The 19,712-nt window shown below is 44.3% G+C and overlaps 1 protein-coding gene across 1 annotated transcript; it reads right to left on the reverse strand.

The window, feature by feature from the left end:
• Positions 1 to 1,376: 1,376 nt before the first annotated feature.
• LOC140077736 (cytochrome P450 2C8-like) lies at positions 1,377 to 10,894 on the reverse strand. Its single transcript, XM_072125171.1, has 9 exons — positions 10,668 to 10,894; positions 9,458 to 9,620; positions 8,009 to 8,158; positions 7,764 to 7,924; positions 5,907 to 6,083; positions 5,660 to 5,801; positions 2,957 to 3,144; positions 2,565 to 2,706; positions 1,377 to 1,780 (listed from the first exon to the last, which is right to left on the reverse strand). The coding sequence occupies exons 1-9, from the start codon at positions 10,845 to 10,847 to the stop codon at positions 1,596 to 1,598; spliced, it is 1,488 nt and encodes a 495-aa protein (XP_071981272.1). The 5' UTR covers positions 10,848 to 10,894; the 3' UTR covers positions 1,377 to 1,595.
• Between the last annotated feature and the right edge of the window lie 8,818 nt (positions 10,895 to 19,712).

The raw sequence follows: 19,712 nt of genomic DNA on the forward strand, positions 1-19,712 counted from the left end.
CCGTCCCTATCTCTCAGCATTGTAAGCGCTGGGAGATGGTGCGCATGGGAGCATCCGGCCGGCCGGAAGCTCCCTGTGCGCCCTTGTAATGAAACCGGCGCACGGAGAAGACCAGCCGCGGCGCGGGACATCGGCAGCACCGGAGGAGGTAAGTAGATGTTTATTGTGTTTAAATAGCCCTCCCCAGCCCGGCCATAAAAATTTTTTTAAACCCGGATAACCCCTTTAACTCTGCTGCCCGGCTCACCCATTTCTCTCCTCAATTCTCCTCAGACTTTCCTCTCTCCCAGACTCTCCACTGGTTACACATTGTACAACAAATTCAGTTTAACATATTAACCATGATTTACAAAGCCGTCCAAAACCTGTCCCGTCTACACATCTCTGACCTTATCAGCCAATAACGTCTCACACGTAATCTCTGTTCTTCACAGGACCTTCTGCTTCATTGTATTACCATCCGCTCATCTCACAACCATCTCCAGGACTTCTCCCGTGCATCTCCCATACTCTACCAAAATGTGTCAAACTGTTCCCCACCTTCCAAACCTTCTAACGTATCCAGAAAACCTACATGTATAGGATTACCTACAAACACGATATCCTCCCTCACCTTGTGTATCCTTCTACCCTCTAACTATTTTGGCAGCACTTCTTCTCAAGGCTTTGTCTCAAAGGGTAAGTATATACCACAATTGCTCTCTATATACCCTCTATCGAGACTTTAGTCAAAATATGGTGATGGTTTAATAAGACATGATCAAGCATGAATCCTCTGGAATATTGTTGGCGCAATGTTGTAGTTTTCATTAGAACTTGTGTGGCGCCTCCAGCGCTTGTTAATTGAGGGTTAATGGTCAATCAGAAGTTAATGGGATTCGATGGCCATCCAGGATCATAATTTTACGGACCTGAAACCCCATTGCCGGTCTAAGCAGCCTTATATAGTGTATACATTGCTGTCACCCTCATACTGTATTTACCCTCATACCTTTATGCTCCATGAATCTCTCCGCTAGGCACTGGGCCTCCTTCTGGATTCAGTCCTCCACACTCCTCTTCCCCAGACCAAAACTTCTTAAGGTCATAAGAGAGAAGCGTATTTAAAGAGTTAACCCCCACAATAGGTGCCAGCATTGACCACAGGGATTAATGGCGGGAACATTGTGGGGTTGAGCCGAACCCGTAGCAGCACCCAAACTTCTAATATTGTTATGAACCGGAACTTTGCAGTAGAAGGATAAGTTTGGCTTTTTCACTTTATATTTATAAAAACTATTTATATGGCATTGACCATATACCTCAACCTCAAGAACAAAAAAACGTTATAAAAAAATCAACATTATGAAAAACAAAAAACTGTACAGGAAACGTAATACGGTCCAAAATATTTATTAACACAACATAATTACACATGTACGCAATGACTTTATAGAACATATATTGATTGACATCCATGACCATAAACAAAAAAAACAAAAAAACTTTTTGGAAAACGTCAGTCTTTCAAATTGAAAAGACCAAAAGTTGAAGCAGCCTCTAGTTCTCAAAGTTCCAAAAATTTTAGTTTCTCTGATGTGAGAGCTTGTTCCGCATCAGAGACGGGGGACAAATTTCATTTTGTATACATGGGGTCTGGATGCATTGGTGTTGGGTTCTGGTCTTATACTCAGATTCTTTCTGTCTACGGTGGGCTCCAAGGTCGACTTCTGTAGTATGGTGGTGAGGAAGAGGAAGATTTCCATGCGGGCCAGGCCTTCTCCCATACACATGCGTTTTCCTGTAGAACCGTAACAGTCTTTTTAAATTCCACTTTTGTTAATTTTGAGTTAATAGAGTAAAGGGTCACCAGCTATGTAACCCGGCCTTTTAGCGAGAGCTAATGTTGATTACAATAGCGTTGATGTAATACCTTATTTTTCCTATGGGGGCACTGTGGGGGAGTGAAACAATTGTAGCATATTCCAAAACAAATATAGTCTGAGGTATGATCTTTAAAATGTAATTTAATTCTTAAGAAGTAAAATACGTGAGGTGGATCCTATGTATAAAGGTATAAGAGCATTCTAATGAATGTAAGGATAGCCGTTTTTAGGCTAATCCTTTAGACCCCACAATTTTTAAGAAAGTTTAATGGCCTTGATATGCAAATTTTCTAAAGAGGTACTGGGGCGTGGAGTAGCCGGAGCTGAGGCTACACGGCGCAGGTGCAGTAGCTCCGGCTTTGGAGCAGAGATTGCGCAGCCATTGACCTGTGTTCTGCTCATGTGCAGAACTCTGGCTTCGTGGATGAGTGCGCGCAGCTCCTTGTAGCTGTGCGCTGAAGATATCTGATAGGAGGATCAAAGAGGCTACTGGGGCCTTGAATATCAAGGCCATTAAACTTTCTAAAAGATTGTGGGGACTAAAGGATTAGCCCTAAAAAGGGCAATACTTACATTTGTTAGATGCACCTACTACCGGATCTACCTTCATAGGTAGATCCGTGGTGATTGGTTTCCTTTAATAAACTTTATGATATTGAACAATTCAAGACGTTACTTTATATTTACAGATATTCGTACCTGTGGAGAAGGGCATGAATGCATCACTTTTCTTGAAGCCGCCTTTATCATAAAGAAAATTTCCAGGGTCAAACTCTTCTGGATTCTTGAACTGTTTGGGGTCTTTCAAGACTGATGTCAGAAGTGGAAATACAAAAGTCCCCTAAAAATTGAATGAATGAAATATGAAGTTCTGTTAAAGTTTCAGGTCTAGGTGGAAGTTGAAGTGTGGAGCAAAGATGTTCAGCACAACTTCTTGGCATGGGGTGTCCATTGAAGTTACGGCCTTTATAGATATCAGAACATATGCTCTTAGATATACAGTAGATAGTATGAGGTTCAAAAGTATAATTCTCTAAGAGTAGAAATATGGGGTTAAAAGAGAAGAGGTTGACAAGACCAACAAACCGAACCTTAGGGATGTGATATCCTCGGAAGGTTGTGTCCTTGCTAGTAGCATGAGGAACTCCTGTAGGGACAATATCTGAAAATCTCTGGATCTCGTGGATCACGGCGTCTGTGTAGGGCATCTTACTCCTGTCTTCTATTGATGGACAACGATCTTTTCCAATGATGTTATCAATCTCTTTGTGGATCTTCTCTGAATTTTACAGGGACATAACAAAGGAGAGGTATTTTATGTTTCATAGACTAAATGTTTCCATATCACACTGCATGTACAACAACTATATTCCAAATGGAAGATAAGATAACATGCTTAGAAATTGTCACGGGTGTTCCTGCGACTCATATTGTGGGTCGCGGTTTCTCCCGTGCCCCTCAGTGCCCACTGGCGCAGCGCCGGAACCACTCACCTGTCCCCGTTCCAGATTCCGGCCCGCGGCTTGTGTGCGTGCATCCTCATCGCCTAAGGCGTGCCAGCTTCAGAAAATTTAAAGGGCCAGCGCATCTTTAATTGGCACTGGCCATTTTCCCAGAAAGCTATTTAACCTGCCTCTTTCATCACACCCTGTCGGATCTTTGTGCCTTGTACCTTAGAGAAAACTGAGTAACCCCGTTGTAACCCCGGCTCCGTTCCTGACTACGTTCCTCTGCCATCTGCCCTGACCTATTGCTACGTCCCTGACTCTGAACCAGGCCCACCTGTCCTGACCTCCTGCCTGTCCTCGACTATGAGATTGCCTGATGTTCCTTTACCACGACTTTGGCTGCCAGTCGCGCCTGTGGAACAACCAGGTGGTACCAAGTCACAGCAAGTCCAACCCGCTTTGCAGCAGGCTCTAGTGAAAACCAGGTACCACTTAGACTCCCGTCCCAAGTGTCGGCTTGTGTCATCGTCCGCGGTGGTTCAGAGGATCCATTACCTCTGAGCCTGACAGAAATGTCCTGTTCCATCAGATGACAAAAACTGAAGGCACAGCCCCCCTGGAACAATCTACAAAGATGCATCATGTAGAGATACAAAGAGTAATGTTGGAAAAGTTTCATGTTTTGCTTATAATAAATTTGTGACTATGTCAATATCCATGTCACAGGTCTATACCAAGGCAAACAGCCGAAACATGTAAATCTGCATAATTTGAATTGGGGTCCACAAATTTGATGTATCACGATGTTAAAGAATGAAGAAACAAGGAGACTTTATTATGGATCTTGAATGCCTGAATTTCTTCTTTTTTTTGGAATCTACATGTTACAGTTAAGGGTTGAATGAAAAAGCATTAACATTTTTCTATGGCCAGGACACCCAGTAAGTTTTTATCTACCAATAACATGAGATTGTTGATAGATGCCTTATTGTGCTCTTTTCCAATCCTCATTATACATGGTTTACATGTCTAGTTATTCTCTATATCATCTTCATTATTACTGAATTATGCCTCACATTTACTAAGGGTCCTATTTGCGTGGGGTTTCCCGAATTTTTCCATTTTCCTCTGATTTGCCCCGGTTTTGCGCACTCGATCTGATTGTGGTGCATCGGCGCCGGCTTTCATGCGAAACAAACGTGGGGCGTGGCCGTTGGACAACCCAACTGATTCGGACAAACTGCGGAATTCAAAAATGAAATTGCATGGCAAGCTCAGCACTTACATGCACCGGGAAGAAGAATGTGAACTCCGGCGGACCTCAGTGGGGAATCGACACATACAGGAAATTGGACGCACAATCTTAGTGAATCGCGGCAGTTCCGAATCTTCGTCGGACATTCCGAATCGGCAGCGTCAATGGAACGGGTGAGCAAATGTGCCCCAATATGTCCCGTTACTTTCCATACAACTACAGATGTCTTCTTTCTTTTTCGTTTGAACTTAAAGACAATGTGGGAGTACGGTCTCCCTCTGCTCGCACCCATATGCAATAAGAGGCTCCTGTGCCAACTCTGCCAGCTCCGAACTTTAGACCAAATCGGAACTGGCAGAGTTTTTTTTGCCATAGTCTCCACTGGCTTTATGATGGAGACTGCAGTAAATATGAACGCCTGGCCCACTCCCCGTCCGGTTTCCGCCTTGACATGCCCATTGTGGTGTGTAGGGTAGACAAAGCCCGAAACTGGTGGCACAGGGAGATTTAAAAGCCCAGGACAAAGCTCAAAAAACTGGCGTAGAAGCCATAATGAATCTCCTCCCATGTATATTGATACTTGTTTTAGTCAAGATCCTGTTCATCATGCGGTGATGGGTTATTGCCTCCTGGTATACGAGCAATAAACGTACATACCTTCAAGAAGATCCAAATGACTCCTGATCCTCTATTGATTGAACCAAACAAGATTTCTTAAGTACTAAGATAGCCACAAATCTTTGTGCCATCCTCTGTCATAAGGATTTGTTTTTCTTCCATAATCTTTAAAAAATCTCTCTTTGAGTTCTTCCACTTACTTAAAGGGAACCTTTCACCAGGTTTTACCCCACTAAACTACCAGCCTGACTTTGGGGGACAAATATTGACTCAAAAGAGATAATTTATAAAAGGAATATTCACTCCCAACCTGAGGCGGCTGATAGTTTATTGGGGTAAAACCAGATGACAAGTTTTCTTTAACATTAATAAAATTGATAGGAATCTTGTGGCTCTTGGAATATAGTTTTGGTAGATGGGGGGGGGGGGAGTCTGTGCAAAAGAGGAATTAAGTTGTAAAAATAAGTTCTTACCTTGTATTTTTGGATATTTCATGAGTATAAGAAAGCTATATCTCAGGGTCAGGCTTGTAGTTTCCGTTCCAGCGAGGAATAAATCTAATATAGTCCCTTCTAAGTTTTCCTCATGAAATTCGGTGTCTGGATTCTTTTTCTCCTGCAAAATGTAAAAAAATCTAATATTGTCTTATTGTTTAGAAATAGTGAAAGCTTTGAGCTGTTTGTATATGAGATTAAAATAATATATGAACAAAAAACTTACTTCCTTCATCTTTATGAGGAAGCAATCGATGAAGTCACGAGGGCAGTTCTCATCCAGGGTGGCCCGGTGGGTCTTCACCATCTCTCTAATAAACAGTCTTATATCATCCAAAATTTTGAAGATCTTCTGGTGAGGACCAGGGATGTAGGGTATTATGGTTGGGAAGATATTCAAAAGCTAAGAGGACATCAAAATAATAGGATAAATGTGTAGGGAAGTAGTAGTAGAAGTAAGAGCTCTAGGAGTGCTTGGTGTTGAAACGCGTTAACACGTTGATTCTTCCCCGTGTTGTTATGCACTTTTTACATGAATAAAGGAATCTGTTTGGCAACATCCTTCTTGGATTTCCTCTGTGAAGTGCTGGTCCTTTTTATATTTCTACGTTGTTACCAGTCGGCTATGGGTGGATGGGTGTCCAGAAGCTCCTGTGCCTGAAGGAGATCTCGAGGAGGGGTGAGCTGGCATTCTTTTGTCTACATACACTTGTGTGGATGAATGGATTTTTGGAAGTAAGAACTCTACTTACGAAGACCTTGAAAATTAGAGCCGCCATGTAGGTATGAGAAGACGTATGCCTATTGTAACTCCATTAGGGGATTCTGGGAAATATGCAAATATGTTTTTGCAGGCTGGGATAAGGAAAACATTTTGGATCATTTACTAAGGGTCCGAATTGCTATTTTTCGTTGGGTTTCCCAAAAATTACTGATTTGCGCCGAATTGCCCCGGGTTTTTGGCGCACGTGATTGGATTGTGGCGCATCAGCGCCGGCATGCACGCAACGGAAATCGGGTGGCGTGGCTGTCGGGAAACCTGATGGATTTGGAAAAACCGCAGAATTTTTTTTAAAAATGTGTAGCTTGACACACGCTTACCTGCACCCAAAATAGGACGGTGAACTCCAGCGGACTTCAGTGCAGCAGCGACACCTGGTGGACATCGGGCGCACGACCTAAGTGAATCGCCGGAAGACCCGAATGCTCGACTGAGAACGCGCGCGCTGGATCGCGAATGGCTACTTTGGCTACTTTGTCGGCAACCCCCTTAATATCCCCAACGCTTCACCGGGCTGTTTCAATGTCTTTGCATCTTGTCAGTAGAGTTTAGGGAACTGGTTTAGCTTAGTGAGAGGTTTTCCTTATCTCACCGTGGAAAACTTATGTGCATCATTGACTGAAAGGTCCCACAGGCCTACAAGGTGACCTTAACTAGCAAAGTCTCCATAAGGGCCTCTAACTTCCCGGCACTAATCATAAGCCTCTCACTCAGCTGAACCAGTTCCCTACACTCTACTTAGAAAATGCCTCAACGCTGTCTAGAGTTGGGAAGCTGTTATAATGGATTACATTTACTGGTTTGGCTTTAATCCCACATCATGTCACTCGGCTTCTTCAAAGTCTTTTTTGTATATTTCCCGCCAAAAAGATGAGGATTGGAAAAATGTAATATGTCAATAGGATAAAAAAGAGAGGGTGTTTTTGTAGTCTGTTATTTCAGGGTTATGGTCAACAATGTAACTGCTGTATATTGTAGGCGGCAAGATTCCGCATGACGTCACTAGGCCGCCGGGAATCCTTCGAAGAAATGACCTAATAGAAAGCCTCTCAGGAGCTAACAGTGTCATACCCTGCACTACACTAAAATGATTGAAATCAGATCCACAGAAGAGGTTCTCAACATCAGATTGGTGGAAGTGTAAGACACATGACTTCCACCTACACTGCATGTGTGGTAGGTGCGGTAGGTACATGGTAGGTCAATATAGTAAAAATGTTTGCCAGAGGAAAAACCCTTGAGTTGAGTTGAAAAACCAAGTTAATTATATTTCCCCCAATATCAATTCTAGTGATTACTTACCTGCCCCAAAGGACTGTTGACCAAGTGAATAAGAACCTGAATATTTGACAAGAGAGTCACGAATCTTTGGTTGTCATAATCAAATCTTTCACCAAACACAACGGAGCAGATGACATTGGAAACAGCGAGTCGTGTGATATATGTTGGCTTAATGGAATCGTCTGTTATTTAGTATAAAATGGTTGGTTAGATGTTGCTCTCACTGTATATGGTATAATAAAAATATGAACATTATATTGAACCACCTTTATCCTTCATTAAATTCTCAGCTAGAAACTGGGCTTCTTCTTGGATTCTTTCCTCAATGCTTCTCTTTCCCATTCCAAAATTTCTCAAAGTTGTTAGGGAAAACCTTCGAAGGACTTTCCACCTTTCTCCATTGCTTGCAACAACTCCTGTAAGTTAAAGGGTTTGTTCAGGAATAGAAATACTGGGATGCTCACTCTACCCATACTGCTCACCATTATAGTAATCAGTTTCATTCTGGGGTTCCTTCTAGGGCCCTTCCTTCCTTCCTTCCTTCAAGAAATAGAAAACCAAACTTGGTTGTTGTCCGATACCTGTCACGATAACAGTGCGACCACAACCTTACGTAGCACAAGCAGTCAGACTGGGTTGGCAGTGGAGAACTCAACCTGTGATGTCTCTGCAGGCTACAGACGTACCTGAAGCTGATATATCACCCTGATATGGGTAAACCCGCTATCTGGAACCTGCTAACAGACCATGAGAGACTGTGAAGTGGAATGGGACAACTCACTAAGTCTGGCAGCTGCTGGATGGAGGAGCAGACAGTTAGAATGAAGCCAGAGATAGACCCCCATACACACAAGAACACAGATGGACAAACAACGTATATACGGACAAACAAGCAAAGTCAGACAGAACTTTGGAAAAACCAAGATGGCAGAGAAGTACCGAATCGAGAGGTTGAGTAAACGTAGCAGATGTTGAATGCATGAAATACCAAATAGAAAACAAGCAACAATAAGAAAGGGTATAAGGTATAGTAGAACAAGCAAGGTATTATGGAACTGGGCAGGTATATAAAGGATTTCCTGGATGGCGCCCCCAGCAGCTAACTGGATCGGCCATCAATTACTCTAGTAACCCTTGTTAAACAGGGCTGGGCAGCAGAGAGCTGGGTGTGGCTCAATCAATCCTAACACAAAGAAACCTTGGCCACAGTTCACATACACAAAACACAAAAGAAAATTAATACCACCTAAGCCAAACTCTGCAAAAGACTTTGGATGACTTTGGCATGGATGTTACATTATCTAGTGCTGAAAGCATTGGGTTAGAGTCTTGGCCCACTAGAGGAACATCTGGTATTCTGATGGGTCCATCTGACACTGGTAGTTATAGCCAGTAGGGGAAAATGATTTGATGGTTCTGTTCTACAAATTTCAACTTTAAGCCACCATTCTGACTAAAGTGCCTTATGTAAGCCACCATTCTGACTACAGCGTCTTATGTAAGCCACCATTTTGTCTACACCAGAAAGGAGCTACAGAGAGTGATGAGCATCAACAAAAATTTCAGCTGATGGCAGGAGGATACCAGATAAAAACAAGATTGACACTGTCAGATTTACATTTTTCTGCCGATTAATCAATGGCTTCCCTCATTGTGTACTAAACTAAGATCAATGACAAGTAGAAGCTTTAAGCTGTTTTTCTTATCAGTCTTACCAAGACCCTTCTGAAGAAACTTTCCAGCTCCTGTGTCTCCTCTATCGCTGAAGGCATCACTACAGTCCACCAAGGCTTCCTTCACAGTATCATAACCAATCAGAACTATCGCCCGAAGGTTTGCCAGGTAGATGGTGTAGACAGGTCCATACTTCTCACCCAACTACCAAGAGATAGAAAGCATGTATACAAATGGTTTTTGTTATATGTATTTAATTTTTATTTTTTAAAGGTTTTCACACTGTGCTTCCTCCCAGTTCCATCATAAAAGTGTTCACTTGTTTCCTGACACCCCTGGCCTAACTGGAAGTGTAGGGGGGCAGGGGTGCACCTTATAATTCTTCTGCTTGAGGCAAGTGGTGAAAAACCACCCCCTCCCCTTAAAAACCAATCATTTTGGGGGAGATATGTCCATCGGGTAGACCCTATTTTAGATATAGAAGGAGATTTGGTGAAGATTACAAACCTGCACATAGTACACAGGACACTGCACATAGTACAGACTGCACATAGTACACACTGCACATAGAACACATTGGACATAGTACACACTGCTCATAGAACACACACTGCAAATAGTACACACTGCATACAGTACACAGGACACTATACATAGAACACACTGCACATAGTACACACTGCACATAGTACACACTACACATAGTACACACACTGCACATAGTACACACTGCACATAGTACACACTGCACATAGTACACACTGCAAATAGTACACACTGCACATAGTACACCCTGCACATAGTACACCCTGCACATAGTACACACTGCACATAGTACACCCTGCACATAGTACACACACTGCACATAGTACACACTGCACATAGTACACACTGCACATAGTACACACTGTACATAGTACACACCCTGCACATAGTACATACTGCACATAGTACACACTGCACATAGTACACACTGCACATAGTACACACACTGCACATAAAACACTGCATACAGTACACACTGCACATAGTACACAGGACACTGCTCTTAGTAAATGTGCCCCTTTATATCTAATATATCCATATTTAGATATACCTAGTATTCTCTAGTTCTTTATGGCATATGGCAGCTTGCGGTTATATATAATCCAACTAACTGCCCAGCTTTCACATTTGTATTCCTGGATCTCCAGGAACTTTAGAGCAATTTCAACAGTTTTATAGGTAAAAGGGGCAATTACATGTACTTACCTTTACTAAAGACCGTGGTAGCTCAGTGGTGCTGATCTGTAGGATATTTCCAAGTAGGGGAAGAGGGGTAGGTCCTGGAGGTAGGTTCTTCTGCTTGACTCCATGCCACCACTTTATAAGATAGATTAGTAGGGTGACCCCAGTGGTCAGTAGAAGCGTCGCTGCAATGCTCAGAGCCATCCTGTGTCCCGGGGACTATAGTTCTGTCTGTGCTGAGCTCCTCTGTAGTTATATATTGGCAGGTAATGGGCACTGATACAACATGTTTGGGCAGAGGCTCATATCAGAGGTCAGAGTCACACTTGTATTGCCTAATATAATGTAAATATGATTATAATTATCAACCAGATAAAACCTAACAATAAAGTATACGAGCAGGTCACATGACTCCTCTCAGCTCGTTGCCAGCTTTAGGTCATGGCCCCAAAACATAAAATGTTGTACGGGAAATGTGTTTCTTTTATTAACAATGTCATCGCTGCATGAATAACATCCAACACAGAGAAATAGAGAGACCATTATAACACACCGGGGGGACAGGATGAAAATAAAAACTCTGTATTCTATCATTTTAAAAACTGCAATAATGTAGAAGACACATTTCGGATCATTGAATGGAGGTCGATATTTGTACCTTGTTGAGAAAATAACAGAACAATGTGAAATAGCGATGGGTGCAGTGTCGGACTGGCCCACCAGAGTACCAGAAGATCCTCCGGTGGGCCCCGGCTCAACCTTCATAGGTGTTTGGAGGAAGGATGATACTCCCCAACATGGGAGCGTTTGACACACATATACAGGATAGGGTCCAAATTAAATACATTAATAAAACAAAAAAATTACCAATAATTGCAGTGTGTTTGGTGCCTCTTAACAAATCAAAAAATGTAGATCAAGGCTCTGTGGCCTCCAAGTCTGTGACCACCGTAGAACATGTGTCTTGGGCTTATAGAGGTGGGGACTGTTCCTGTTCACATGGTGCGGTATTGCATGGCATCCGCTGCTTCTGTGGTCCGGTGCTGGTGGTGCGGTATGGCGGCTATGCCTGCCAGTATGGGTGCTGGGGGGGGGCAACCGGGTCTTGGTCCCTGCCGGTGCTGTGCTGCAGCGGTGGTGGATGCCATGTGATGCCGCACACAATAGCGTTGGGACCCACTACAATAAGGTCCCCATGAAGTGGTTAGTGGCTTATACAATGGGGCAGATTTACTTACCCGGTCCATTCGCGAACCAGCGGCGCGTTCTCTGCGGTGGGTTCGGGTCTTCTGGCGATTCACTAAGGCAGTTCCTCCGACGTCCACCAGGTGTCGCTGCTGCGCTGAAGTCCGCCGAGGTCCGTCTGAGTTCACGATCCTATTCCTGGTGAAGGTAAGCCCGAGTCCAGCAACACTTTTTTTATTTTTTAATGCAGTGGTTTCTCCAAATTCGTCGGGTTTTCGTTCGGCCACGCCCCCTGATTTCCATCGCGTGCACGCCGGGCGACGATGCGCCACAATCCGATCGCGTGCGCCAAAATCCCGGGGCAATTCAGGGAAAATCGGCGCAAATCGGAAATATTCAGGTAACACGTCGGGAAACCGCGAACGAGCCCTTAGTAAATGACCCCCAATGTGATAAAAATGTAACTAAGAACCTTGAGTTCATTATATAATGTAGCCGAGCGGCAGTAGATCATTGTGTGATGTGTGGATGTGCCGTCCAGTTCTTTTTCTGTCCACATGTTCGGATTTTCTCTACTTTTAACTTCTAATACCCTGCTTTTAAGTTTGGCAAGTCTGAGAGGCTCTGGTCTCCATAGGTGTTAATGGGGCCTGGAGCCCCTCAGGATCATTTACATAATTTTTGAAGCAGTTTTCCTTAATAATAAGGGCAAAGTTTAAAGGGAACCTGTCACCAGGAGATCCATTTTTAGCACTCCCCCAGACCCCACAGAGCATAGTACATACACTGCCAAAGTGTTTTTGTATAAAAAATTGGTTTTACAGAAAAAAAGATATGTTATATTGTACCTTTCATTAGCATCTGCTGTGTGACTAGGCACTCATCCCCTGGGAGGGGCTGGAAAGGAGCGGTTCCCCCCCCCCCCCACCCTTGGGGAACAGCTTCTCCATGTGACCTTTTAAAATATATGAAAACACCCATCACTGGGTTTAGCGACGCCCCCTGCTCCTCTACAGCCAATCCTGAGTGTGGGGAGTTATTCATGTATTTGCAAAGGTCACATGTTTCCCAAGGGTGGGGGAGGGGGAGGGACTGCTCCTTTCCAGCCCTTCCCTTTTGGCAACTGCCTAGTCACACAGCACATGGTAATGAAAGGTACAATATAACAGATCTTTTTTTCTGTAAAACCTATTTTTAATACAAAAACACTTTGGCAGTGCATGTACCATGCTCTGTGGGGACTGGGGGAGTGCTAAAAATGTGTCTCCTGGTGACAGGTTCCCTTTAAAGAAGAGCAAATCCTATCAGAGGGGGCACACACCAGCATTTAAGGGTGCTTGGTTTACAATCCTTCATCCTGGTGGCAGATGTCCTAAAGTTCTCAGCAACAAAAATGATCCACTGTATGTGTTAATAGTGTTTTGTACTTTATGTGGACTCTATGTATGGCTACATTCACACGAACGTATATACGGCCGATATACGTCCCCCATAGACGACAACATGCGGCACCGTACCACTCCGTACCCCGTAGAAAGATAGGACATGTCCTATCTTTCTCCGTAGTACGGCGCCATGCGCCATATGTTCCTATGGAGAGGGGCGCTCACCTCCTCCTCCTCTCCCTGCGTGCCGCCGTTGCCTGCCGTGCTGCGGTACGGTCTGCAACGGCTGTCTGAATGCAGCCTATGTGTGGTTTTTTTTTTCATTTTTCACATGACTAAGCTTGTTGGTGCCATCATGGTGGGCAGTGTTTCGGGGTTCCTCTCTACCTCTGTTGACTATTTCAGTTATTTTTCTGACTAAGAGCCTCCATTCTACAATCTAAATGCATCACCTTCCTTTTGTATGTTATGAATGTTTCTAAAAAGATACAATAAAGAGTTTTTGTTTTTCTCTTTTCCCCTTTGCTTGTGCTGATGGTCCTCCTACATGTTGGATTTTGTCATATTCCTGGGATCCAGCTACTTGACCACCGTCCACTGCCTTACACTAGAGAGAAAAACGACCACACGGGGAACTGAAAAAATTCTTTTCTTTTTTATTTTATACTTCTGCATTGAGGCATTTTTTGGGATTGCAGCACAGACATTACAAGGCTTTCTATAAGATCTGCTTAGTATTTTGTTGGATCCCCGACCACTATGGGTTCCATATACTAAGTCTCCTTTCTGATTGCATTGGTGTCCCACTCCCATCCCCCAACTTCTTCTCCCTCCCCAGTTTTTCCATAACCCCCCCTCCATATGTTTCTTTTCTTTTGTTATATTGGGGCAGATTTACTTACCCGGCCCATTCGTGATCCAGCGGCGCGTTCTCTGCGCAGGATTCGGGTCCGGACGGGATTTATGATGGTAGTTCCTCCGCCGTCCACCAGGTGGTGCGCTGAAAATCATCTGAACGCTCCGGAATACACCGAGCTGGACCAGGAGAAGGTAAGCGCTTCCCAAGCGACACATTTTCGGTTTTTAAATGCGGCGGTTTTTCCGAATCCGTCGGGTTTTTCGTTCGGCCACGCCCCCGATTTCGGGAAATATTCAGGTAACACGTCGGGAAACCGCGAATCGGGCCCTTAGTAAATGACCCCCATTGTGTCTATTCTCTCCAGTTATTTTGGGTTTTCTTGATTCATTACTGTAAGAGCGATAGGACAGTGAGCCCTAATCTGCCCCCCCCCTATCTGTCACCTGCTTATTGGGTCCACCCTAAACAGCGACCAGTATGTGGTTGTCATTCCCTTCCTGCGCCAAGGTGTAAACACGTAACAGGGCAGGTAAATAAATAGTCAGATAGGATATTGGCAGTAGTAGTGCCGTATCAGATCCTGATCTTTGGATGCCAGTTTGTTATTACACCTGCACACAGTAGCCTGAGATGACTCCTGCAAATGCCTTGAAACTTATCAAACACTAATGTGGACACGGCCTCTAAGGAAAATACTGAAAAAATTACAATACAACAATAATACAATACTCTATGATACTGGTGGTGCTATGTATATACATTAATAAGGTCTATAAGGATACAAAATAATTAGGGGCTGTATTGAAATGAATAAAAGTCGGTGTTGTATAGGTATTAACATGGATGTATATAAATTAATTAGGGGTGCTCTACATTACTTTGCGGGTACTGTATACAAATTATTCAAAAGTGCTGTACATTGGGTGTCACAAACAGGAAGTTTATATCACCAACCATTCCTATTTTAATTACATGTATCCATATAAATGGCCCACCGTGTACATAGATACATAGTTAATACGGTTGAAAAAAGACACATGATTATCAAGATCAACCAAGGAAGGGAAGGGATTGGATGAGGAAGGGATTTAGGGGAAACCATTCTATATTATAACTTAAACATCAATGTTATTTTGATGTAAAAAGGCATCTAGATCCTTCTTGAAGCTCTCTGCTGTCTCTGCTGTGGGAAGCACCTGAGGCCGGCTATTCCACAGATTCACAGATCTTACAGTAAAAAAAGCTTTGTGGTGGTTAAACCTTGTTTTCTCCAGACTGAGACTGTGCCCCCTTGTCTTTTCATTTGATTTAACCTAGAACAATTTTACACCATATTCTTGTATGGACCTATCATATAATTATGCAAATTAATGGTGTCCCCTCTTAGTCTTTTCTTTTTACTATTCTAAGGAGTCTTTAAACAGAGAATGAAGCAGGAAACAAACAACTCTGCTCTCTGTGTTGCGTTCAGAACATCCTAGTGAAGATCAGATCCCATACATCGATAATAGCTGTGACTGGGCAGTACAGAGCCGTCTGCTTTCTGCTCCATTCTTTGTTTTTGTAGCTGCTAATATGCGGGGGAGACAATTGATTGACCTATCTGATAAAGAAAACCTATCTGTAGCATAGATTTCATATATTATTAACCTGGGAAGCCCATTTATTTTTGTAAGGCTGTTTTCATGCTAACGTATGCACGCCCATATGCTTGCTCTATCATTCTCCCCAGTACGGCACAGTGGGCAATACGATGATCAAAATGGATGCAGATTTTGCCCATTGAAATGCAGGGGGATATATGTTACCCATTCCGCAATGCTACAGTATGGTTTATGGTTTCTAGTGTGAAAGCAGCCTTAAGTTCATGTTAATTACCATCATAAAAATCCAAGTCAATTTTTAATAATTATTTGCCCCGAAAATTGTTGGGCAACTCAAGATCCGGCATTTATAAAATATAGTAGAATACAAACACTGGAAAAATATGGACTTTTATAAAAAATAATACAGGTGGTCGCCTACTTTAGAACACTCGACTTACATACAACCCCTAGTTACAAATGGACCTCTGGATATTGGTAATTTATTGTACTTTAGCCTTAGGCTACAACAGGGCCGGATTAAGGTTGGTGGGGGCCCCTGGGCGCAAAACATGGTGGAGGCCCCCATTGAATGTAGTCCAGACAGGGAACAGCAATCGCTATATACTGACCCCCAGCAATAACTATATACAGCCTCCCCAGTAATCACTGTATACAGCTCCCCCAGCAACCACTGTATACAGCTCCCCCAGCAACCACTGTATACAGCTCCCCCAGCAACCACTGTATACATCCCCCCCAGCAACCACTGTATACATCCCCCCCAGCAACCACTATATACAGTTCCCCAGCAATCACTATATACAGCTCCCCCAGCAATCACTATATACAGCTCCCCCAGCAATCACTATATACAGTTCCCCAGCAATCACTATATACAGCTCCCCCAGCAATCACTATATACAGCTCCCCCCAGCAATCACTATATACAGCTCCCCCAGCAATCACTATATACAGCTCCCCCAGCAATCACTATATACAGCTCCCCCAGCAATCACTATATACAGCTCCCCCAGTAATCACTATATACAGCTCCCCCAGCAATCACTATATACAGATCCCCCAGCAATCACTATATACAGCTCCCCCAGCAATCACTATATACAGCTCCCCCAGCAATCACTATATACAGCTCCCCCAGCAATCACTATATACAGCTCCTCCAGCAATCACTGTATACAGCTCCCCAGCAATCACTATATACAGCTCCCCCAGACATCACTATATACAGCTCCCCCAGACATCACTATATACAGCTCCCCCCAGCAATCACTATATACAGCTCCCCCGGCAATCACTATATACAGCTCCCCCAGACATCACTATATACAGCTCCCCCAGACATCACTATATACAGCTCCCCCCAGCAATCACTATATACAGCTCCCCAGCAATCACTATATACAGCTCCCCCGGCAATCACTTTATACAGCTTCCCTGGCAATCACTATATACAGCTCCCCCAGCAATCACTATATACAGCTCCCCCAACAATCACTGTATACAGCTCCCCCAGCAATCACTGTATACAGCTCCCCCAGCAATCACTATATACAGCTCCCCCACCAATCACTATATACAGCTCCCCCAACAATCACTATATACAGCTCCCCCAGCAATCACTATATACAGCTCCCCCACCAATCACTATATACAGCTCCCCCAACAATCACTATGTACAGCTCCCCCAGCAATCACTATATACAGCTCCCCCAGCAATCATTATATACAGATCCCCCAGCAATCACTGTATACAGCTCCCCCAGCAACCACTGTATACAGCTCCCCCAGCAATCACTATATACAGCTCCCCCAGCAACCACTATATACAGCTCCCCCAGCAATCACTGTATACAGCTCCCCCAGCAATCACTGTATACAGCTCCCCCAGCAATCACTATATACAGCTCCCCCAGCAATCACTATATACAGCTCCCCCAGCAATCACTATATACAGCTCCCCCCAGCAATCACTATATACAGCTCCCCCAGCAATCACTATATACAGCTCCCCCAGCAATCACTGTATACAGCTCCCCCAGCAATCACTATATACAGCTCCCCAGCAATCACTATATACAGCTCCCCAGCAATCACTATATACAGCTCCCCAGCAATCACTATATACAGCTCCCCCAGACATCACTATATACAGCTCCCCCCAGCAATCACTATATACAGCTCCCCCCAGCAATCACTGTATACAGCTCCCCCAGCAATCACTATATACAGCTCCCCCAGCAATCACTGTATACAGCTCCCCCCAGCAATCACTGTATACAGCTCCTCCAGCAATCACTATATACAGCTCCCCCCAGCAATCACTGTATACAGCTCCCCCAGCAATCACTATATACAGCTCCCCCAGCAATCACTATATACAGCTCCCCCCAGCAATCACTATATACAGCTCCCCAGCAATCACTATATACAGCTCCCCCGGCAATCACTGTATACAGCTCCCCCCAGCAATCACTATATACAGCTCCCCCAGCAATCACTGTATACAGCTCCCCCCAGCAATCACTGTATACAGCTCCTCCAGCAATCACTATATACAGCTCCCCCCAGCAATCACTGTATACAGCTCCCCCAGCAATCACTATATACAGCTCCCCCAGCAATCACTATATACAGCTCCCCCAGCAATCACTATATACAGCTCCCCCAGACATCACTATATACAGCTCCCCCCAGCAATCACTGTATACAGCTCCCCAGCAATCACTATATACAGCTCCCCCGGCAATCGCTGTATACAGCTCCCCCAGCAATCACTATATACAGCTCCCCCAACAATCACTATATACAGCTCCCCCAGCAATCACTGTATACAGCTCCCCCAGCAATCACTGTATACAGCTCCCCCAACAATCACTGTATACAGCTCCCCCAGCAATCACTGTATACAGCTCCCCCAGCAATCACTATATACAGCTCCCCCACCAATCACTATATACAGCTCCCCCAACAATCACTATATACAGCTCCCCCAGCAATCACTATATACAGCTCCCCCAGCAATCACTATATACAGCTCCCCCAGCAATCATTATATACAGATCCCCCAGCAATCACTGTATACAGCTCCCCCAGCAACCACTGTATACAGCTCCCCCAGCAATCACTATATACAGCTCCCCCAGCAACCACTATATACAGCTCCCCCAGCAATCACTGTATACAGCTCCCCCAGCAATCACTGTATACAGCTCCCCCAGCAATCACTATATACAGCTCCCCCAGCAATCACTATATACAGCTCCCCCAGCAATCACTATATACAGCTCCCCCCAGCAATCACTATATACAGCTCCAACAGCAATCACTATATACAGCTCCCCCAGCAATCACTGTATACAGCTCCCCCAGCAATCACTATATACAGCTCCCCCCAGCAATCACTATATACAGCTCCCCCAGCAATCACTATATACAGCTCCCCCAGCAATCACTGTATACAGCTCCCCCAGCAATCACTATATACAGCTCCCCAGCAATCACTATATACAGCTCCCCAGCAATCACTATATACAGCTCCCCAGCAATCACTATATACAGCTCCCCCAGACATCACTATATACAGCTCCCCCCAGCAATCACTATATACAGCTCCCCCCAGCAATCACTGTATACAGCTCCCCCAGCAATCACTATATACAGCTCCCCCAGCAATCACTGTATACAGCTCCCCCCAGCAATCACTGTATACAGCTCCTCCAGCAATCACTATATACAGCTCCCCCCAGCAATCACTGTATACAGCTCCCCCAGCAATCACTATATACAGCTCCCCCAGCAATCACTATATACAGCTCCCCCCAGCAATCACTATATACAGCTCCCCAGCAATCACTATATACAGCTCCCCCGGCAATCACTGTATACAGCTCCCCCCAGCAATCACTATATACAGCTCCCCCAGCAATCACTGTATACAGCTCCCCCCAGCAATCACTGTATACAGCTCCTCCAGCAATCACTATATACAGCTCCCCCCAGCAATCACTGTATACAGCTCCCCCAGCAATCACTA

The sequence above is a fragment of the Engystomops pustulosus genome, chromosome 9 (genome assembly GCF_040894005.1).
Source record: "Engystomops pustulosus chromosome 9, aEngPut4.maternal, whole genome shotgun sequence".
In the NCBI taxonomy this organism is placed as follows: Eukaryota; Metazoa; Chordata; class Amphibia; order Anura; family Leptodactylidae; genus Engystomops; species Engystomops pustulosus.